The sequence below is a fragment of the Schistocerca nitens genome, chromosome 2, assembly GCF_023898315.1.
Source record: "Schistocerca nitens isolate TAMUIC-IGC-003100 chromosome 2, iqSchNite1.1, whole genome shotgun sequence".
Taxonomy (NCBI): Eukaryota; Metazoa; Arthropoda; class Insecta; order Orthoptera; family Acrididae; genus Schistocerca; species Schistocerca nitens.
The window spans coordinates 519,272,414-519,296,311 of NC_064615.1; the positions used below are offsets into that span (position 1 = coordinate 519,272,414).

Genomic DNA, 23,898 nt, shown 5'->3' on the forward strand with positions numbered 1-23,898 from the left:
TAATAGTAGCGTTATTTAGTTTCTGTTTTAATTGAAATATTTTTAGAATGAGGAATAAATCTCATCTTTTTCAGCATCAACTTTCCTCAAAGTAACTAAATACTCATTAAGTAACTGTTCGGTATGCTTTTGAAAAAGATTCAGTGTTTTAATTTTTCCTGTATTTCATTTTGCTCCTCATTTGCTCATTATTTCGCTGTTTGATTTGAAATTAATTTTTTCCTCTGTTTGCCGCCCTAGGCGGCCGGCTACTCTTGCCTATTGGTAGAAACGGCGCTGCTGAAGAACGTAAACAACATCATAGCAATGCAAGGGACAAACACTACATAACTCTCGTTTGCAATCACGTCCTGTCGAAACTTTCATGGAACGCCCGCCGGGCTTCAAATCTTGCGCGGAGCACGCGCAGGTGCGCGGTAGCTGGGTGTGCGCATGCGCGGAGTGGGGGTAGCAGCGGGCGGCCTGTTGCACCCGCCAGGTGGGACGCCAGAGACCGGCTCGGCAGCTGCCGCCGCCGACGCCGCCCTGGGGGCTCAGTTGGTGTGGAACATGTGCGCGCGACTGACGTCTCTGCCTCTGCTGCTGGCGTCTCTGGCGCTGCTCGCCGGGCCGGCGGCGGGCGCTGCGCAGCACAGCGTCTGGCTGGCGGCCGGCCGCCTCTGGCTCAGCTGGGAGCTCCACCTGTCCGCCGACGCGCCAGCCTCCGCCGCCGTAGAGCTCGAAGTCACTTTCCCTGCGCACTTCCAGGCCGCCGGGGTGGGCTTCTCACCCAAGGGCGGCATGGCAGGAGCCGACATGGCCCTCGTCTGGTTCGACAGCCGCGGGATGCCCTACGTTGCGGTGAGTGGCTACTTACCGGTGCCTCGCCGCCTGTCGGCGATGTCTCATAAATAACCATCGTATGGTTATATTGGAAAAAACGAAATAATAATTTTGGGGTGACAACGAAGTAAACCAAGTCACGGGCTTTGGAAGGCCCGGAGGCTTTGAAGTTTCGGGAAACAGACAGCTAGCCAAATATTTATGGTAATCCTTTTAATATTAAAGCCATACGTAAGAAATAGATTTGTAGATAATATAAATGACAGGAACAGGAAGACGGCATCTTCAGGCGCTGGTTCGCAACATGTACATTTACATGGATGCCCTGCAAACCGCTATGAAGTGCATGACAGAGAGTACAGCCTGTTGTACCAGCTATTAAGGTTTCTTCCCTTCCCATTCACGTATAGGGCGCAGGAGGAATGGTTGTTTAGATGCCTCTGTGTGAGCTGTAGTTACTCTAATCTTCTCCTCACAATCCCAGTGTGATAGTCATCATTGAAAGCCGGTTCTTGAAACTTTGCAAGCAGACTTTGTCGGGATAGTCTGTCTGTCCTCAAGAGTTTGCCAGTTCAGTTTTTTCAGCATCTCTCTGACACTCTCCCAAGGGTCAGACAAATCTGTGACCATTCGCGCTGCCCTTGTCCGTATACGTTCAATTTCTCCTGTTAGTCCAATTCGGTATAGGCCCCACTCACCTGAGCAGTATTCCCAAATGGATTGCACGAGTCATTTGTAAGCAATCTCCTTTGTAGACTGACTGCATTGTCCTAGTGTTTTACTCATATAACGTGGTATACCACCTCCCTTACCCACAACTGAGCCCATGTGATCATTCGATTTTAAGTCCATACAAAATGTTTCACCCACGTATTTGTAAGAGTTGGCCGATTCCAGCTGTCACTCAATGATATTATAGTCACAGGACACTACGATTTTTCGTTTTGCGAAACTCACGGTTTTACATTTCTGAACATTTAAAGCAAATTTGTCAGTCTTTGCACCACTTAGAAACAGTGACTGAATATTTATGCAGCGTCTATTAGACAGCATTTCGCTTTAGATAACTGCGTCTTCTACAAAAAGTCTGCTGTTACTGTTAAGGTCATCAACATACAACAACATGAACAGCAAAGGTCGCAACGTCTCAGCTGGGATCTTTGGATATTGTAAACATATAGTTTTCTATTAAAATCGTGTTGCTGCTCCAGTGTTTCATTGTGCAGTGTTTTACATAACATGTACTTGAATTTCTTCCACAATTTTATACAAACGATTAAAGAAGAAAGAACACTATACAAATTAATTCAGAAGAGCTACGACCTACTGATAAATAAACGATTTTAACTACCAGTTTCTAACAACTGATATCATCATAAAATTATTTATAGCTACCTGTATGGCAGTGGTCTTATTGTGGTCTCAAAAAATAAGAGCTGTCTTGTCTGATTGCCATCAATAAAAAAAAATAATATTGTAAATAATTTTATTATACCTGCATATGATCAGGCAATGATGGCCGTACCGCCGTTCCCATTGCCGTTCAATGAAGTGCTGTCAGGCTTGCCTAGCAGTTCGATGGGTGACCGTCCGGGTCTGCCGAGCGCTGTTAGCCAATGGAATGCTCTCAGCCATTGAGACCAGCTGAGCAGCAACTTGAGTGAGAAGTAGCGGCTCCGGTCGCGAAAACTGACATAAGCCGGGAGAGCGGTGTGCTGACCACATGCCCCCCGCTGAGTCTCGCTGGGGTTTTATTACGGGCTTTTCTCAACCTCACCTTCCTGGTGTTGCTTTACGTTTCCTGTGGTGTGATCAAACGTAGTTTTCCATTTTATTGATCTCCTTCTGTAGATTATGAAAACCTTCTTCCGTATAACGTTAATGCAAGGGCGCTGATGACCTAGCTGTTTAGCGCCCTCCACCATAGATCATAATCATTATCATTGTCCAATGATGCCTACCGGCTGGAGGATGACACGGCGGTCGGTCGGCACCGTTGGGCCTTCCGAGGTATGTTCGAATGGAGTGAATATGATGAGATGAGGAAACCGGTGATTAATAAATTCGTATTTACTAGCAGCTCCTGGGGCTCTGAATTACGTTTTATGACGTCACCTGCACAAAATATACTGGATTGAACGTAACAGTACACGTAAACAATACTTGCGGCATCGTCATTATGTCTCTCATAATAGCCTGGATTTTTTATGGAATTAAATTTGTACCGGCCCGTTTCCGAAATGTAAAGTTTTGAGGGACAGCGTTAGATTATTTTGATTAAAATGTTTTAAATGGCTATTGAAACTGATCGTATGGACATATGATCGTAATGAGCGCCACTGAAACAGATCGATAAGGGACGAAAACTGAGGAAATGGACTCCATGTAAGTTTGGTTCAAATGGCTCTGAGCACTCAACATCTGAGGTCATCAGTCCCCTAAAACTTAGAACTACTTAAACCTAACTAACCTAAGGACATCACACGCATCCATGCCCGAGGTAGGATTCGAACCCGCGACCGTAGCGGTCGCGCGGTTTCAGACTGAAGCGCCTAGAACCGCTCGGCCACACCGGCCGACCATGTAAGTTTCTAAGAGTCTTATTCAATAACATTTCTTGCTGCTACAAAGTATTTCATGGCCACTGAGTAACTTAAACTTATGCCTGTTGGGAAAGGGTAACGAGACAATATTCTGGATCCCTTCCTGGAAGTAGACTGATAATTAGATTTTGGGTAGTTCCGTTTGTTATGGAACAAACGTGCAAAAAGTCATTCATTGGCAAAAGTCATCGTGGGAGATGAAATAGATCGGAAGCATTACGCTAAGGGAGAGAAAAAAGCGATGGAAGTTGGATATTGCGAATGAGGTCTCCGTCGTACGGGGAGTTTGGGGCAGGTGAACAATCATTTTTCAGCAAAGCTTGCAAATGTCTTTTCTGTCGAATATAGGTAGTATTTTTGTGTACCTTAATGATCATAGCACATCAGCGACAGGAAAATGAAGACATTACTGTCTTTGAATATTTGCTGTTAATGACTCTCAGTTTATTAAACGTAATACTGAGATGTTTTGTAATGTTGACAAAAGCTTTGGATGATCTTCGTTATGAATAGTTTAACAAGACTGCTTTAACAATTCGAAACGAAGTTTTTGTTTTCAAATTAATAGTTCTTTTCGTAAGCTTTTAACCCACAATAGCTTTTAATCCGCGTTTTCGCGTTAATGTGTGTTATATATCTTAAAATGATAGTTTTTGTATTTTAATGTAATAATTTAATATAATAATTAATATTTTGATTATTAGTTGATACAGCGTCATTTCAACTGAATTGCTGTTTCAGGGTAGATAAGTTATTGTTACGTTCAAAGTTCGTGAAGAATTCGTAACAGATGCTTCCTGTAAAGTACACGCCTGAACTACAGAATAGTGAAGTACGCCGACAGCAGTGCAGCGAAGACTAAGCTTACTTTCCATAAAACTCTTTAACGGATAGTTGGCTTGTTAAAAAAAAATGTAAAAGTGTTCAACGCTTACGTTAGATTTTTATTTGTGATGCAGATGTATTCTCCGAAAGGGGAACGATATCGGTATCTCTCACCTACGTAATGCACATGCTGCGTAATTGTTAAAGAGAGTCAGCTGAAGTTGGAATATCAGACTATACTTATTATGTGAAATGTTCGCTGGAGTAGTCTGCCGTAAATTTCAATGAAAAGATGAGAGAGACAGTGCTTACAGATGAATCAGCGGAAAGGGTGGCCGAGTCACGGGAACGCTGACTAGCTGGCTACGCCAGCTGCCTCCTGCACTTGGTGGTGTCCTGTTGCAGCTGTGATTACAGCAGCTAGACTGCACTTGCAGTGGCGCGGGCTGGAGAGTAGATTTTCATGCATTTTCTCGTGCGAAGCTGTTTTTCTCACGAGAAAGATGGTTACAACTATTATCATTGCGATCTTCAGTCCGAAACTGCCATCTCCCTCCCCACTTACCACTTACACACACACACACACACACACACACACACACACACACACACACACGCGCGCGCGCGCGCACGGTCGTCCGGGTTGGCCGAGCGGTTCTAGGTGCTACAGTCTGGAACCGCGCGACCGCTACGGTCGCAGGTTCGAATCCTGCCTCGGGCATGGATGTGTGTGATGTCCTTAGGTTAGTTAGCTTTAAGTAGTTCTAAGTTCTAGGGGACTGATGATCTTAGAAGTTAAGTCCCATAGTGCTCAGAGCCATCTGAACACACACACACACACACACACACACACCTGCCGTACCAAACTGACTATCCCTTGATGCCTTAGAATCTGTCTTCAGAAACGATCCATTCTTCTAGTCTAATTGTACCGTACTCGGCTTTTCTATGCGATTCGGTTAAGTATTTGTCCATCAGTAATCTGATCTAAGAATTGACTGACTTTTTATGTATCGATATAATTGTAATTTTGTTTCAGTAACCTGGTGTGCAAGCATAAGTAGCTTTGTCGATGTTACCACCGTAAACGTTTCGCAAAAGGCAATGAAATTGTTGAGTGAATGTAAATAATAATGTGCCTTGTTAACTTATTATTGTTTTTGTTGTGATTTTTAGTCGGAAGACCTGTTTGATGCAACTCTTCACGCTAGTCTATCCTATGCAAGCCTCTCTTTCGAAAAAGTGCTGCAACTTACATCCATCTGAACCAGTTTAGTGTTTTCGAGCATAGGTCTTCCTCTGCAGTTTTTAATTGCAATACTTCCCTCCATCATCAAACTAGTGAGCCCTTGATGTCTCAGGATGTGTCTTGTCAACCAATCCATTCTTTTATTCAGGTTGTGCCACGAATCTATATTTTCCCCAATTAGATTCAGTTCCTCTTCATTAGTTATTCCACCTATCCATTTAATCTTCAGCATTCTTCTGCACAATCGTTTTTCAGAAACTTCTACCTTTGTTTGAGCTGTCTATCGTCCAAGTTCCACATCCGTACAAGGCTTCTGCCCTCCTTTCGTTTTTTCCTAATGTTTGGTCGACGTTCTTGGCAAGTTCCCCCCCATTTTCCTTGGCCCTTGGTCCGATGCATCCCTTTCCTGGGATGTTTCTCCCGTAAGTCCTCGCGTACACAGTCTATCCATTTTCCTTATCAGTAACCTCCACTACCATTTCTCCGATTCTCTTGCCAACAGGAGTCATCCTTTCTCAGAAAGTATCCATACCACAGCACACTTCTCTCATGAACACTACAGACAAATAGCTTCAGAAAATATTCCATAACATTTAAACCGATAGGTCATAATTACGACGCAAGTAAAACACCTCAAAGTGTGTACGGAAATAGAAACGAAAAAAGATTAGGACTTAACGTCCAGTCGGCGACGAGATCATTAACGACGGAGTTCAAGCATTGGGGAAGGATGTGGGAAGGAAATTGGCCGTATCCTTGTCAAATCAACCATCCCAGATTTGCCCGAGTGATTCAGGGTGGCCACAGAATCCTACAACTGCATGATGCGACGGAGAATTGAACTGGCTTCCTCCGGAATGCAAGCCCAAGTGCCTTACGACACACAGGATCTAGAAAAAGTTCGCCGTATCCTCTAAAGCTGCCAACTGTGATCATACACAGTCCCTTGCAGATTGCAACGTCCTCCGAAATACTGATTATGCTCTCACTCGTTCTGATGATTACGGTGATCTCTCGTCACAGTTAATGCACAACCCGAACACTGGGTCGAATAAAATACTCCTTCTACAATCTGACGTGTAAAAGATGCATTTTGACGTAAATGTGACGAATAAATGCCTTCGTGTGTACTAAAGAACAGCAATCAACGGAAATCTGTTGCTAGGCGTGAACATATAGATTGTGTGATCAGTAGTTGCGCTAAACTTTAACTGTAAACATACATACTTCCTGTTAAGGGATTGGATCAGGCCAAAGCCTGTCCCGAAGGTCAGTTCTCTCCACATCCCTTTTTGGATCATAAATCGTAGCAACTCGTAATCTACAGCTATGCGGCGTATTTTAAAATGTTCAAATTTTCTGTTGCCTCTTATTTTTGTAGGAAGTGATCATGTGTATTAGAGCTCGTCACCAACCATTTCTTTGTAGCATTTCAGTCGATAGAATTGCCCTTTCCTCTCTTTTACTTGCAGAACTAAAATCTGTGTATTGAAAAACTGGGTTTTCTGATTACTTTCACACTGACCATAAATACGTCTATACACTTTTCATATGAAATATGCCGTACGATCTCTTTACACGTTGCAATAAAACTTTCACGAGTTTCTTGCGGCATAAGATTGCAGTATAGCGCCGCTACTCTCTCTGTCTATCTTATGGCGAAGATTTCAGTTTGAATAACATGCTGAGAAAGTACTGATAAGCATATTTAAACATTTTATCTTATTCCTCGTCCTTTTCTTCTCCTGTTTCTCCTCCTCCTCCTCCTCCTCTTCCTCCCTCTTTTCCACATGTCTTGTCTTGGTAGCTATTCTGTTTTCTTCTTCTCCTCTTCCTCCTCCTCCTCCTCCTCCACTTCGTCTTCTATAGTTAGTTTCTTATCTCCCTAACCACTCTACTCTATTTTGTACTGATTTCTTCAGTTAGCGATAAAGAAGTTTTGTTTCCACCGGCAGTCTTCTTTGTATTTTACTGTAGCCTGTTTTAACTTTTATTATAATCAAAATTGTTCGTTAAAATATATTTAAGTTATCTCATACGGAAAAGGAAGAATTGGCCAGTTCTTTTGCGTGCACCGTCTGAAGATACGCCTGAAAAGGCTCGAAAACAGGTTTGTGAAGGGAAAAAAAACACCTATTTTACAAGCGACGGCTAGCAGTTAGTTATAATAGTATTAAATTAACGTACTGTGTTCTACAGTATCCATAATGGATAAGCCCAATGGTTTAGCAGCATGGCGTACTCCGACCTGAGAGACGTGTAGTTCGATGCTCACTGGGGTCAGTCGGCCGTAGGCTTCCCACGGTGTGCACAGCCTCCGGCGAGAGCAGCTCGAGATTCCTCAAGAAGTGTGGTTGCCAACTGCTTCGCGAGCCAGATTTGCAGTGGCAGAGGCACTATGGTGGTGGTACGAACCACACCCATCGGCTGCACCCACACTTATGTGTGGTTGCACGTAGAGTGCGCGATAAGTCCAGTCGCTCGTCCTCTCTTTGTCGTCAGTCGTTAAACGATTCGTCAGTACTTGCGAGGGACAGAACACTGTGTCGTTTAAATACCTGACACGCCACGAAACGAGTCGACACTGCCGTAAATCACCGTAAGCTGGCGGATCAGCCAACTGGCTTCTCAGGCACCTGTCTTCCGTTTCGCTACGGATGTCGACTTTGTTTTGTGTCGCAGGGTACAGATGGCAGACCCATTCATCACTTACTTCTGACGTTAGACGGGCGGCTTCTCTGGACTCCATAGGTGGGCAATTCAAAGATCCAAAGCGCGCTTGACTTCGGCTTTACACACATCCATAAGCGATCTTCTTCTCAAAGAAAAAATTATGGAGCCACCACAAGACGCATACAATTTTGTTTTATTACCGGTTTCGCTCGTCAGACGCGAACATCTTCAGAAACTGTTAGCAGCTACCGGCCAGACGTTAAATGTGTCTGGCTAATGTACAGCGTCAGTGTATAACATGAAATGTGTGGCTGTTCCACAGCTTTATTTCTTACGGTCGCTGTTCCCCCTGCAGGCGATGGCTACTCTGTGTAAATCCTAATAAGATTTGTTGCTGTGATTGAAATTTGCTGTTGTAGGAAAATTGTTAGTGTTAGCTGATCATGCCCAGCTGAAAGCTCTCACGCGCTTAACTTTTAATGACTCGACGATTATTGATGGAGAACGCAACTATGTAGGTGCAAATCCGACGCTGTGAATCCAAGAAAGACGAATAGAAATGTTACCATATGTGACGGATTGGGAACGGGACGTGTGCAGAAAAGGTCAAACAAGTGAGAAAGGCATCGCTTACACATTTGCTCATTATGAACACTGGAGACGTCGACGAGATGCTATACTGCGGAAGATTTGCACCTGGTGGCCAGAATTGGATTTTTTTTTTCTCAGCGTAGACCGGTCCCGTATTAACCTTTAGCATATCTACCAAGTTTCACTGCCGCACGATAATTGCAGCCCACGCTGAATCTCCGTGGGTAGCTGCACTGTTCTTGTAAGAAGTACGTCAGCGCAGTGCTAGAATTGCACATACGCAATGTGGGAACTGTACTTACAAGAAACATTACTGTATAGCTGTGCCCGGTGCTATTAGGCCCATTTTCAAATGGCTACACGTGTATTGTTGCAGTATCACAGTCGTCAGTAGCACGACGTCTGCTTCTACAATTTGTTCTACTAAACGGTGTTTTGTCTCACCTCGATCCTACCGCATTAATGGCAACAGTACAAACACCGCATATATTTTACACAGTTAACCGTGGCACTCAAATGCGTCACAGAATTCTTCTTGACAGTTGCATCTTCGAACATTTATACACAAAAACATTATGTGAAAAAGCATATGTGAAACACAAACATTACTTGTAAAGTACATGTCGGAAGGTGTCGTGCGGTTCTAGGCGCTTCAGTCTGGAACCGCGCCACCGCTACGGTTGCAGGTTCGAATGCTGCCTGGGGCATGGATGTGTGTGATGTCCTTAGGTTAGTTAGGTTTAAGTAGTTCTAAGTTCTAGGGGACTGATGACCTTAGAAGTTAAGTCCCACAGTGCTCAGAGCCATTTGAACCATTCGGAAGCTGTAACTCTCGTGTAGAATGGTGTGAAACGTTAATGTGCCACTGTTGATTGTGTAGTATGTGTGTGCTGTTTAACCTTACGTATTATTTTGCGCTTCCTCCCAGAAATACACGAGGACCGAAATGAGACAAAACATCGTCCTCTACAAAAACTGAAAGAGAGGATTACACTCTGCTAACGCTTCTAATACTGTGTCAAGTATAGCCATCTTAACATGAGCATATGGTACTAAAATATTCGGTGCCAGTATTCGTGGCCGATTGTGTTCGCCAATCAATCCTCAACTGACTAACATGGTTATAAAACAATCGATAAAATCACTTTTGTACATTGTATACTTTTTTAACTTTTTTAACCAATATGTTGTACAGCTGGACCGTACACACACTTTTTTTTTTACATCAAGTGAGATACGAATATGATTTTGCACTGTTTGCTGGTTGTCCGCTTGACATGACCCGCCGAAACCGGAAACGTTTTTCTCTTTCACTCCCAGTAGGCACCTTTTCATTGTGAAGCGTGTGTTTCGTGTCTCAGACGTAATTGTTTGGCGTAGCTGAAGCGATTACTGTCTTTAGAGTGCACCGTTGTGTGTGTGTTTGGGAGGCAATGGAACTCAGTGTCGGCACCTAATCTATGACCTTCGTTTCACCATCCGACGGACGGACAGCCATCGATTTACATCAACAGCGCCTTCTGCTTCCGCTGTACGAAACCTTCCAACTCCAGTTTTCCGAACACGCGACGGGCCGAGGGCAACGCACTGGCCACTTAGGCTTTGGATGCAGATGTTCCTCTTCGGAATGAAAATGCCGTTTGTTTTATTGTGATCTTGCACTTTCTGGACCACCGGATAAATAAGGAACGCATTTGAACATGAAAGTACGCCACATTTTGAGGAAGCCCTTACTCATTTGTCATAAGTGGCTCCAAATTGTAAGTTCTATTTTCTTCTTTCGGACCAACTATTCCCATTATCTTATAATTATATAGACTTTAAATTATTCTGTTTGTAATGATCATGGAAGAACCTTCAATGGATAAAATTTATACAATATGCGATGTATATGGGGATTGTTAATGGAACAATGTATCACTTCATTGACATGAGATTCATTGTTAATTGAAGCGTAATGCTATTCATCTTACTTAGACATCTTGCCATGCAACTCTGTAGAGGTCAGTATTTTACAGAGAATTTACAAAAAATTCCCAGAAAAGTTTTTGAGTCCATCACATGTTGAAGTATTTTAGGGATAGGAAAGTAATTTTGTAAGACAAATTTGACACTGCCTGAGCCCATCTTTATTCCAACATTCTTTGTTATCCATCAGGAAGACTCCAAGAGCAGACTAATTTTAGGGTTTACCGATCGGCGTATTTAAAACTCATATTCAGATCTTCCACAAAAACTGTAGGCTTGGAAGATCTGATTTTTTAAATTGAAATTAGCAATCGTAGAAAAGCTCTTTATTTATCATCGTCCTGACAGATAATGAATACTGTGGATACAAAGATGATGTTGATGTTGTTGTTGTTGTTTTTGTGCTATGAATAGACTAGCGTGGAGAGCTGCTTCAAACCAGTCTTCAGACGGAATATTACATCTCGGCATCACTGTTGCAGCTTACATGCATTGCTGTGTGCGTAATGCATTCAAGCATTGGTCTCCCTCTAAAATTGTTATCTCCCCCACGCTGCCATCCATTATCAAATTCAGTACTTAACAATACATCCTGTCAATCTGTCACTTCTATTAGTCAATATGTGGCATGGAGCTCTTTTCTCCCCTATTCTATTCACTACCTCGTCATTATTTATCCAATCTACCCTTCTCATCTCCACCACTCTACTGTTCCTCCACATTTCATAAGCCTCTATTCTTTTCTTGTCTTTCTCGTCCACATTTCAGAATAGTCTTCGTAACATAAGTTCGTGCCCAAACAGCAAACCGTTCTACTACGTTTAGTAACTCATTTTCCAATCTAATTTCACCGTTAGCACGGGACTTAATTCGACTACACTCAATTGCCCTTGGTTTAAGATAATCGTAATAAATATTCTTTTTGAATAAACAGAGATCGTGACATACTTCTACACTGATCACGCAGAACATTAGAATGGGAAGACGCGCGATCTATCTAGTTTCGCCGTGGGCAGATTGTGATGGCCCGGAGGCTCGGCACAAGCATTTCGGAAACTGCACGACTTTTCGGTGTTCGAGGAGTGTTGTGGCGAGTCTCTTCAGCATGTGGCGAAACCAGGGTGAAACGAAGTCCAGACGTTATGGGGTTGGACGGCCACCCCTCATTACAGATGTCGGACGGTAGACTGTGCAGACTGCGAAACGGGACACGAGGCGAGCTGTGGCGACATTAACACCAGACTTTAATGCTGGGCAGAGTACCCGTGTGTCTGAACACACTCCTAACAGTGGGCCTCTGCAGCCGACGACCCATGGCTCAAATGGCTCTGAGCACTATGGGACTCAACTTCTGAGGTCATTAGCCCTCTAGAGCTTAGAACTACTTAAACCTAACTAACCTAAGGACATCACACACATCTATGCCCGAGGCAGGATTCGAACCTGCGACCGTAGCGGTCTCGCGGTTGCAGACTGCAGCGCCTACAACCGCACGGCCACTTCGGCCGGCGACGACCCATGCATGTACCAATGTTAACACTACGACAACGGCAACTAAGACTGAAATGGGCACTGGAAGTTGACACAGTGGCAGAGCTTTGCACGATCTGATGAATCCGGATACCTTCTTCATCATGCCAGTGGGAGGGCGCGAATCTGTCGTCTTCGAGGGGAACAGCTCCTTGACACCTGTACTGCGGGACGGAGACAAGCTGGTGGCAGCTCTATTATACTCTGGGGAACACTAATGTTAGCATCCATGGGACAAGCGGAGGTCGTGCAAGGCACCATGGCGGCCAAGGAGTAACGTACACTGGTTGCAGACCACGTACACCCCTTCACGACAATCGTGTTACCCGGCGGCAGTTACATTTTTCAACAAGATAAAGCGCCTTGTCACAAGGCCAGGCGGTCGATGGAGTGACCCGAGGTAGTGGCGAGTTCCAATTGATGTGCTGGCCCCGCATCTCGTCGGATCTGAACCCTATCGAACACATCTGGGTTGTGATTGAAAGTGGCGTCAGAGCACATCGCTCCTGTTACCGGAATTTACGGAAATTATGTTAATTGTGCGTGCAGGTCTGGTGCTCTCCCCCTCCTGCCCCAAAGACTCGTTGCTTCCATGCCACAACGCGTAGCCGCTGTTATTCCTGCTAAGGGTGGACATACCCGCTATTAGGTTGGTGGTCATAATATTCCGGCGGATCCGTTTAGGCACACTTGATTTTGAGTAGGAATATTAAATAGTACCCAGTTCATTTGCATCTGGTCCGCAACTTGTCCGTTGGTAAGGATTCTCCAAAGTTTTTTGTGTTTTTCAGTTCAGCTAAGGAATGATTACGAACAGAAACCAAAACATTGCATTGAAACAAGCGTTCAGTTCATGGTGCTGTAGAATGTGGGGAAAAAACCGCAAATTGGCATTCATAAGAAGAAGAACAACACCAAAAATGCAACAGGAGCGTAATATGTAAGAAATTGTCCAGGCAACCTGCCACTGATGATGCCTTGCAGAAAATAAAGGCGAAACGCGTATGGCACTAAAATTGTGTTTTATTCAGTTGCTGTCAGACGGTCCATAAGTAAAAATTATCAGTATACCGTAATGATTAAGAAACCTATTTCGTTTCATGAACCGAACCAAAAATGAGATGTAGTGGACAACGTAACAAACTGATTAACAGAGCGATAATCTAAAATAGATGTCGGTGGAAGGTTAATTTTAAGCTTTAAGACTGTGTTAGTCTCCATTTTTTAACGATCTGGTAGTATTTTTACTAGCGTTGGTCTTACTCCAACCTCTTAAAAAGCTTACCCAACTGGTCTTGTCGGAAATGAGCAAGCTGAAGGGACCTACTGCATCGTGGTGCTTCCTGCACTACACAGACTGCAGCTAGACATGAAGTAGGTCTGTTACGTTAAGGACCAGCAAGTTTTTCAGCATCTACGCTACTGCTCGATTCTATCGGCTTGCGAGCAACTTTTTCAGTCACATCCAAATTTTAAAGTACGTCTTACTGTAACGACTGCTCTATGTTATGAGTTAATCCTCTCCCGCGCTTTTGGGCTCCGTCAGAGACGTTCCTCTTGCGCCAGTGCGTGTCAGTTGCATAGATTTTGAGTCGTGATTTTTGTTTTCTTACCCTTCCCACACGCTTATCACAATTACCGAGTTAGAGATCAGTCTGATTGTGAGGTTCATAAATTGTGTCGTGGAAGACGGTCTGCATAGATAATTTCGGCAGTTCCGTGCTTTACTACTTGAGTTCAACATCCTGCAGAACGCTTACCGGCTACGTGTTAATGGTCGGCGTCTGTGTGGTTTCTCCCAGGCTGTGACTGCGCGTCTTTGTTCGGCAGTCATTTGGTAGTCACGCATGGGAGCAAACGCTGTGAAGTGCCGCCACATATCAGGTGGGACCGACCACGTGGCGACTTGCCGGCGTAAATGCCTATTTCACAACATCGCAGTGATTTTCATGTCCCGAAGTTCAGTGTGTGTCTTTAAATAACTCTAACGTTTGTTAAAGATTTCGTCCACGATCAAGCTGGCGTAAGTTCATAATAATGAAAGTGGCACTGAACGTTTCATGGTGTAGTAATGATGGCACTGTTTAGTCATATTACAATATCAGCGGTTGGGATGTGAAAAGGGAGATTGTTAAACATACTGATATGTAGGATGTCCTGTTGAATGGCAATCAACAAACGAATTACCAACAGCATCGTAAACGGTAGGTTACCATTATCGTCTTATAGCCATAGAGAAGACTTTGATGGACTCAGGGAGACGACTTTCCTTTACTGTCACATCAGATTATCATCCTGTAAATACATTGGACGAAATGGAATTCGAAAAAGTGTGATCAGTGGGTATCAGATTATCATTTGATCTTCTGCCGAACGCGTTTTGTGGAAGTCTTAATGTGTCGGCGGCTGAGAGACTGTTTACGGTACCTCAGCAGGCGACTGAAAAAATTTCTTCACATGCATAATTTTGTATACAGGGTGTTCAGAAATGCCCGTTGCAAACGCCCAAGACTTGTAGAGGGGAATGAGTACATAATATCGTGATTAACAACGATTCCTGTGGTGATGTTACAAAACTGAATCGAAGGCGGAATGCACGTTGCACTTGTCCATTCATGGAGTGTGCGGCAGGTCCCGGCGGAGGTTCGAGTCCTCCCTCGGGCATGGGTGTGTGTGTTTGTCGTTAGGATAATTTAGGTTAGGTAGTGTGTAAGCTTAGGGACTGATGACCTTAGCAGTCAAGTCCTATAAGATGTCACACACATTGGAACATCTGAACTTGTCCATTGCATTGACTTCGCGCGAGTTCCGGCACACGTCATGATTTCTCTTTGGTGTAGTCGCTATGTTGCTACAAACTAACAAGAGTGCAGTTGTGTCAAAAAATTTGAACCTCCCTCTGTCCATTGGCATGCACAACGTGTTTCTATCTTCCATAGTTTGCAGTAACCGACTAAAATTTACCCTTTCTTTTTAAATCATCCGGTATAAGACTTTTATTGAAGTAGTATTAGCTTCCTTTAAATTTCAAGTAAGTGGTGTTAGCAATACATTCCATTATATTTTTCGTACACGTCGGGGCACTTCACACGTATTTTTCAGTGAGATAAACTTAATATGTCGTTTATCGAATTGTGTCACTTTTCTTGGCGCGGTGCTGTCTTAACATACAACCATACGACTTTGGACATGGAGACAAGTATGGAGATTCTCTGCAGAGAAAAACAGAGAAGATATATAGATGCACTGGAGCAGCTTGGAATATATTGTGCCGCGCGGGATTAGCCGAGCGGTCTAGGGCGCTGCAGTCATAGACTGTGCGGCTAGTCCCGGCGCAGGTTCGAGTCCTCCCTCGAGCATGGGTGTGTGTGTTTGTCCTTAGGATAATTTAGGTTAAGTAGTGTGTAAGCTTAGGGACTGATGACCTTAACAGTTAAGTTCCATAAGATTTCACACTCATTTGAACATTTTTTGAATATATTGGGCGAATGGGAAATAACCAATCAAGATTTTGAATTTTCAGAACACGACCAGAAAAAGCTCTAGGCAGTACAGGTCTAAGAATAAATTGGGTATTACTGTTCTCAACAGCAAGTACTGCGAGTGAATGCTACCAGTTTTGTTTCCAAACAAGACACCCACAACGCATACCGTCGAATTTGTAACGTTTTGTGGTTATTATCAGTGCAGTAAAGATATAAAGATAAACTGGAGTAAGAAATGAAAATGCTCATTAACGAGGCACCGGAGACCACGGGTCCCTTATACGGAAACACCATCTGCAATTTTGAAACATCCTGACAGATTAAAACTGTGTGCCGGACAGGGACTCGAACTCGGGACCTTTGCCTTTTGCGGGCAAGTGCTCTACCAACTGAGCTACCCAAGCACGACTCACGCCCCGTCCTCACAGCTTGACTTCTGCCAGTACCTGTCTCCTACCTTCCAAACTTTACAGAAGCTCTCCTGCGAAAGTCTGAAATTTTGTCGGTGAGTTCTGGTTCACCCTGTATGGAACTGCAGTAAGATTACCTCGGACTATGTTGCACAGTTTGGTGAGCAGGAACAGCCTTTTCGTTATCAGTCAATTCAGGTGGCGTTTTTTATTTTAGATTTTTCGCTAGCTACGCGCATTGTACCAGTTACGTCCGGGCTGGGCGCCAGCATCGGTTGGTCACCTGGGTCGCGACGGAGGACCCTTTCGTTCGGCAAGCAGTCACAGCGTTAGTTTTCTGTGCGTGTGTCGTGCACCTCGGTTGACTGCTCCGCTCCGCCTTAATGAGACGCTCAGCGAGGTGAGGCGACGTTCGTTATGGGATTCCTCGGTTGCGCTCCCGCCCCGCATCCATCTTGCAGGGCAAAAAGTGGCGCTGACCGCCGCCTCCCTTCCACAAATAGCTTACAGCTTTTTGCTGCCTTCCCCGCGTCCTTCATCTCATGGGAAACAGATTTCATTCACTTCAGGCTTTCCTTTTTATAGTCCCACACAATGACTGATGCTTCCTTTAGCGAATCGTTTATACGCTAGATGTAGGAAGATTTAACTGTAAGACAGTTTAATTGGCCTTCAATAGAAAACTTCTTGCTTTGTCGTCCTGCAGTAGTTCATCCCCAGCCCTCATACTGATCACACAGTAGTCGCATAAGCTATAGCAGACGGTAATTACTTAATAATCTGTGGTGCATTTAATGGACACCGACACTTTCAGTAACAAATTTTCGTAAATTGTACGTTGCAGCATTGTTAAGTCTATGACCGTGACCGATGTTGATGCCTTTTTTCCGTATCCGATAACAACATTGTCGTCGGTGTGTTATAACTAATCTTCATTTCCTGATGTCTTCTTCTCATTGGAAAACTATTCCGGCCTTAAACTCGTCTGTGTCGGTATATCCGTAGAGTTTTGTATTAAACTCTGCATTCTCTTTCTCAATTATCGTCATCTCCTTTATCGTGATGATCTCACTTTCCCGTAGTATATCGTGAATATTATTACCATTAGTAAAATTATTGCTTCTGATTATTTTTATCACCGTCGCTATTGCTATTTATTATTATTATTACTATTAAAATTTTAATTCGATTGTTGTCATACTGTCTTAAATTTTACGTAATCAGTACAATTGATAGAAGCTTGAAAAACTTTATCTTGTAAATGTTTGACATGTAAAGTTCGTTGCATAATGTAAGAGAATGAAAGTAATCTAGCTAAATAATCCAATAAGTAAATATATGCGTTATCTAGCTAGATATCTGCCCGCATAATTCTGGTGTTTCGCCGTCAATGCAGTTGCTAAATGGAAGACAAATTGCAGGGGTCTCTATCAGTAATCTGATACAGTCGTGAAGTAACGTCCAGATCCAGGCAAGCCCGGCAATTAAAACCGACTACCTTCGTCCGTTTGATGATAGGTAACATATTTTCATAGCTGATTTCTCCGAAAGCTCTTACGTTAAGAATGTATGCTCTTTAAACAGTAACTAAACAATTACGACACCTCTGAAATTCATTGCTATGGAGAGAGAGAGACTCTTTTTTCTGGACAGTTGGCAATGTTATATTCCGCTTTCTTTAAAGAAAAGCAACATAGATGAGTCGTAATTAAAAAAAAAAGTTCATGACACATCTGACAAGAACAAAATAGAGGCAAGTGAGACTGAAATAGCTCAGCAATCGTTCCAGACTAATAATTTGAAGTCACTTCGTCATTAAATCGTGGTGATTTCAGTGCACGTGTAGAACATCAACTCATTCTAAAACAATATTGACTTCACAGTTTTCTCTTGTTAAAAGTATCCTTTTACCCTGTCCAAGTTCAGCTTGATAGCCTCATGAACCCTGCAATTGAAATCATTTGTCTAAATGGTGAAATGTTTCACTGGAATTAAGTGCGCGAATAACGCAAAAAGTGCAGAGACCAAAGATAATAAAGCAGCTGCTACCAGTTTCGTTTTATTTCTTCATACTATGGCTGATACTTGACATAATGCATTTCAGCCAGTCGCAATTCATAATACAATGATTTGAGGCAAATGCTAAAATAATTTTAAGGAATGAAAGATGAATAACACAATCGCACAGCTACAAATAAGAAACTGGGTGAATAGCTAGAAAACAAAACTCGTAATGGGCTCAAAAGAGTCAACGTGCACAATTTCAGTTCCGCTGATCAATAATTCCATAGTTGAATAGAGAGCATCACGACAGCTATATACATTTAAATACGTACCTGTACTCTATAAGCCACTTTAGAGTGTACGGCAGAGTACTTCGTGCCAACATCAGCGGTTGCCTGCTATATTCTATTCTCGTATCGAGCAAGGGAAGAATGACTGTATGGCTGTGTATCCCTCTAATCTGTCTTATCTGTTTTTTACTATCCCTTTGCGTGGTATACAATGGTGGCAGCAGAATTATCCCACAGTCTTTCTCGAAAAAGAAAAATATTAGATTCTAGCGGAGCGAAATCATTAGAGCCGGAGCATGTGCTGGGATTGGGGACGAAGTCGGCTGTGCTGTTGTTAAGTAACCATCCCAGCATTTGCTTTTAGAGTTTTTCGGAAAAAAACTTGATGCCTGTTGTCATGTATAATCGACGAGAACTCCAAAGAATGTAACAGTATCTCGGAAATGGTCGCACTAGAATCGTGTTTGCTATTTCCTTGGATACGTAGAAATTTCTCAGAACCTACCAGCAAAGGTAAGTGTTCCGTGCGCCTTTCCCAGTACTTTTTTAGCATGATCTTCCCATTTCATACCGCAGCTTAGTAATACCACTAAGTGCTTTAACAATGTTACGTACTTAAGATTGGCACAATGGGGGAAACAAATATGGTATACTCACTCAGCCAAGATGAATGCAATTCGGACAGGTATAAAACACCAGTACGGAACTCCAGTTAGGACATCAGACACTCTCCAGTTACTGGCACAACGGAGGCGCTGGACCGTAAAGCATGAGTGAAATGGAAGGTTGTAGCAAGTCGAAAAGAATGTCATACATTGGAGGAAGAACCAGAGAGAGACAGAAAAAAATGGCTGGATTTTAGCTTTGAAGACAAACGTTAACAGTTGTTTGTCAGTCACTTCTATTTTCTTGCACGACGGGATTCGAGGGCTTTTATCTCGTCTTCAGGTGGTCAGCGAAAGTTTCTTTCCCTATACGATACGATACTGCAGTGCCCGTGTTGTTCATAAGTACGGTGCAGTGTTTCTTCGGACACGCATGCTTAAAATGTCTTCTCTGTGCAGGAATATACACAAGGTTGGGCCTGGCCGTGCGGTGTGCTCGGATAGCCTAATGGTAAGCCGTCCGCATTAAGCGGGAAAACCAGGTTCGAGTCTAGGTCCGGCACAAATCTTCACTGTCGCCATTCCATTACAGAGCTCATGGTTGTTCACATTCGCAACTGCCAGTACATTCCATGTGTTTCTTTTCCTGGGTGTGATCAGTTGTGTGCGTTACACTTCATTTCGAACACGATCCTGCTAGAACCACAATGCAGAACGTTATGTATACACATTCGAATCACTGAATGTCACACATCAACACCTAACAGAAACAAAAGCAGCGTATAGCTAGAAACATCCACTTGAAGATGAACGAGTAGGCCCTCGCAACTAGTCGTGGAAGAGAATTAAAGACACTGACACTGATAACTTAAACAGATATCTGTATATCATAAACACTTCTTAACCAAAGCCCATCATGGAAGCTGTCATACCCTCTTCTTTCAGTGTCTCTTTTGTCAACGGGTTCTTCGCTCCAACGAAGCGACAGAGAGGATATTTTACCTTCATACTCGACGTTGGTATCAGACGTTCGCTATCGCACGGCACGTAGTGACTCAGTGAGCAGTACAACAAATGACATTTCCGAGTGAATGGCTGGCTAGAAACAGACTAAAACACAGCTACATCGTCGTAAGCGTACAGAATCAGTGGTCAAATAGTTCAGATGCCTAGAACTTAGAACTGCTTAAACCTAAATAACATAAGGACATCACACACATCCATGCCCGAGGCAGGATTCGAACCTGCGACCGTAGTGGTCGCGCGGTTCCAGTCTGTAGCGCCTAGAACCGCTCGGCCACACCGGCCGACAATCAGTGGTAAGCGAGACAGAATGTCAATCCTACGGGCCCGGGTTCGATTCCCGGCTGGGTCGGATATTTTCTCCGCTCAGGGACTGGGTGTTGTGTTGTCATCATCATCATTATCATTTCATCCCCATCGACGCGCAAGTCGCCGAAGTGGAGTCAAATCGAAAGACTTGCACCCGGCGAACGGTCTACCCGACGGGAGGCCCTAGTTGGTTGGTTTTTGGGGAAGGAGACCAGACAGCGTGGTCATCGGTCTCATCGGATTAGGGAAGGATGGGGAAGGAAGTCGGCCGTGCCCTTTCAGAGGAACCATCCCGGCATTTGCCTGGAGTGATTTAGGGAAATCACGGAAAACCTAAATCAGGATGGTCGGACGCGGGACGAGGCCCTAGTCACACGACATTTACATTTTAGTGAAGCCGTGCAATGAGCAGTAGTTAAACACTGTACCAAATGGCTCGGACGAAGGCTTCAAGAGACTTCAGACAAATGGCTGTACGTGATTGTGCCCACGTACTTAAGAGCAGAACTCCGCTGGAGAGTGCATCCATTGTATCCTCTGCTTGCGCCGTTCACAGATCAGCGAGGTACTACTATTACATGCTAACCGCAGTATCTCAGACTCTGGTACGGAGGGAAATCAGAATCACTGTCGGATACAAAAGATCCGTTCTTTCTCCTTTGTCCGTGTCCCCAAGGATATCTCCGCCTTGTAACAGCGCGCTTACGCCGGACGCCCATAGCGTGCCGAGGTGAGGAGATGCTGCGGGCCGACCGGTACCTCGGCGCGCGCCCCCGCACGTGCCTGGACGCTCAAGCGGATGTGGGTGGCTGGAGGTGGATGTGGCGTGCCATGTCGTGGAGCGACGACGCGCCGGCTATGTGGCTTGCCCGCGCCTGCAGCCGATGGCCTTCGGATAGCGACGCACGGGGTACCTGATAAATTACTCCTACCTCCCGCTCTGCGGGACGCCCGCCGCTCTATTCACGAACCTGTTGGCTGTCGGCCATTAAGAGAAGAGAAGAGAAGCGAACAGACTGCCCACTGGAGGCGGGGTCGTGCCCGCCCCAAAACAGAAGAACACGGCCGCGGAATCCTCCTACCGCTCTTGCCCCTTGTTCTTTCTAGCGAAAAGAAACGAGAAGCCAAATCAGCGTTTTTCTCCCTCCGCCTTTCTGCCCTTTCATTAGCCAACGGCCAGTGACGGAGGAGCCGAGGTAACCGTCGCTGCGAAATATACTGTGCCGAAGTAAATTCTTAGCGTGCTTGGTCAAGCTTGGATAGATACCAAATCAGGCCCACTGGACTTCAAAGAACGCTTCTTTACCCCGGAAGACGAAGAGTCAGAATACCGCTTTGTTCAGCACGAACTTCTGGTCTCTCTCTTGCAAGCAGACAAACAAGCACGTACTAACAGCACCGTCTCTGGTGCTGTGAAAATAAGTGAGAATCCTGTTTAAAGTTTTATTTATTTATTTTTCAATCGCCGTTCTAGGAGAATCGCATTTTCAAACGACACAGACTTCTTCGCTTCACATGGTCAAATGTGCACAAATCTGGGCCATTTCAAACTTTTAGAAACAGAAGTCAGTTTATCTCACCGCGAAAACGTTCCAGAGAAACTTTTTTTCTACAATTTTCGATTCAGGCAAGTAGTTCTATAATGTGTGTGCGTGTATGGGGAGGGGGGGGGGGGGGCGGCGGCGGCAGAGAGGTGTGATAATACGACATGGTTCAAATGGCTCTGAGCACTATGGGACTTAACATCTGAGGTCATCAGTGCCCTAGAACTTAGAACTACTTAAACCTAACTAACCTAAGGACATCACACACATCTTTGCCCGAGGCAGAATTCCAACCTGCGACCGTAGCGGTGCATTCGGATACTGATGCTTATACAAAACGAGCGACCATTGCACATGAAGACAACAGAGGTGACATTCTAATGTAAGACCACTGCAAAATATAGTTGACCACAGCTGCGGGGATTTCACATCAGATATTTTGAATTCGAAACTCGATGATGCAGGAAAAAACGAAAAAAGGAAAGAAACAAAGAGCACGCAAGTAGAAGACGAGAAACGAGAGAAAATCCAAGTGTTTGTGTCCACTTTCACAGAAGATCGGTCCCCAGATGTGAAATTTGCAGACGAGCTTTTCTAAAAGCGGATAACGACGGGGGATGTAGACATTTTCAGGATGTTCTGTCTCTCAGATTGTAGCCATTGTCAGGTCAAGAATTACTGCTAGTTTTCGTCGATGTAATTGTGGACGAAGCTCTTACGCAATGCGTAAGGAGGGAGAAGCAGGGCTATTGCAGCCAAAACAACTGCGAGAAATCGTTAAACGACGGCGGCTACTGATTGGGTGCTCCTCCTAGCAGCCGTGTTCGAAGTATTCGTAGTATTGCTGTATTTGTAAAAAAGTGGACTCTACTAAACTGAGAAAGACAGTTGCCTTGTAGTCTGGAGATCAGACAAGTGTTTGGTTTTAAAAATAAGTTTGTTTCTAGGTGCTGACTTTATTTTTGTATCATTATTACTTACATATGAAGTAAGAATGAGACCGAGAAAAATGGAATGATGCACAGGTATTGGAAGGAAAAAATGTATTCTTTTATCACCCCAATAATTGTTAGGTTCAGGTGCCAGCCCAATTGGCACCGTAGGAACGACAGTGAATTTGTGTCTACCAAGTTTCGTGGGGAGGTCGATTTTTTGCGAGGTCTGAGGCGGACAGTATCTCTGCCGTCTACGCCGAGTCTGAAATTAGCTGCCTCGCTCTCACTTCCCGCCGCAAGAAGCGGCCAAACCACATGATGATGATGATGATTGGTTTGTGGGGCGCTCAACTGCGCGGTCATCAGCTCCCGCACAGTGTCTCAGTTTTTACACAATCCAATCTAGCCACTGTCAGGGATGATGATGATGATGATGATGATGATGATGATGATGATGACACAAACACCGGTCCCCGTGTCCACAGCTCGTGGTCTGCGGTAGCGTTCTCGCTTCCTGCGCCCGGGTTCGATTCCCGGCGGGGTCAGGGATTTTCTCTGCCTCGTGATGACTGGTTGCTGTGTGATGTCCTTAGGTTAGTTAGGTTTAAGTACTTCTAAGTTCTAGGGGACTGGTGATCATAGATGTTAAGTCCCATAGTGCTCAGAGCCAACCGGTCCCCGGGCAGACAAAATCCCCAACCCGGGCGGCAATCGAACCCGGGATCCCATGATTCAAAGGCAGCAACGCTAGCCACTAGACCACGAGCTGCGGACGGCTGTTGCACAGAATTCCTCCCAATGCGCTACCAAGAGCCATGTGTCGCCAGCGTTTGACATGTTGTTTGTGTGCCATGTCCTTCCCCCCCCCCCCCCCCCCCCCCCATGCCATTAACAACATTGACTCACTATCTTTGACTTTGTGGCAACGAGTCAAAATAATCGCATCCCTAAAATTTCTACAATGATGTCCCACTATTTATTCACCGGTGATTGTCGTCAGGCACGCTGATGCCTGAAACCGAGTTTCGTTGT

At 44.4% G+C, this 23,898-nt stretch overlaps 1 protein-coding gene across 1 annotated transcript in view; it reads left to right on the forward strand.

Moving 5' to 3' along the window:
- The first annotated feature begins 548 nt into the window (after nucleotides 1-548).
- LOC126236500 (MOXD1 homolog 1-like) overlaps nucleotides 549-23,898 on the forward strand; it is a 169,913-nt gene continuing 146,563 nt past the window's right edge. The window contains exon 1 of the mRNA XM_049945855.1: nucleotides 549-840. Within this exon, the coding sequence (XP_049801812.1) occupies nucleotides 550-840 (291 nt within the window). The 5' untranslated portion in view covers nucleotide 549. The remainder of the gene's footprint in view (nucleotides 841-23,898) is intronic.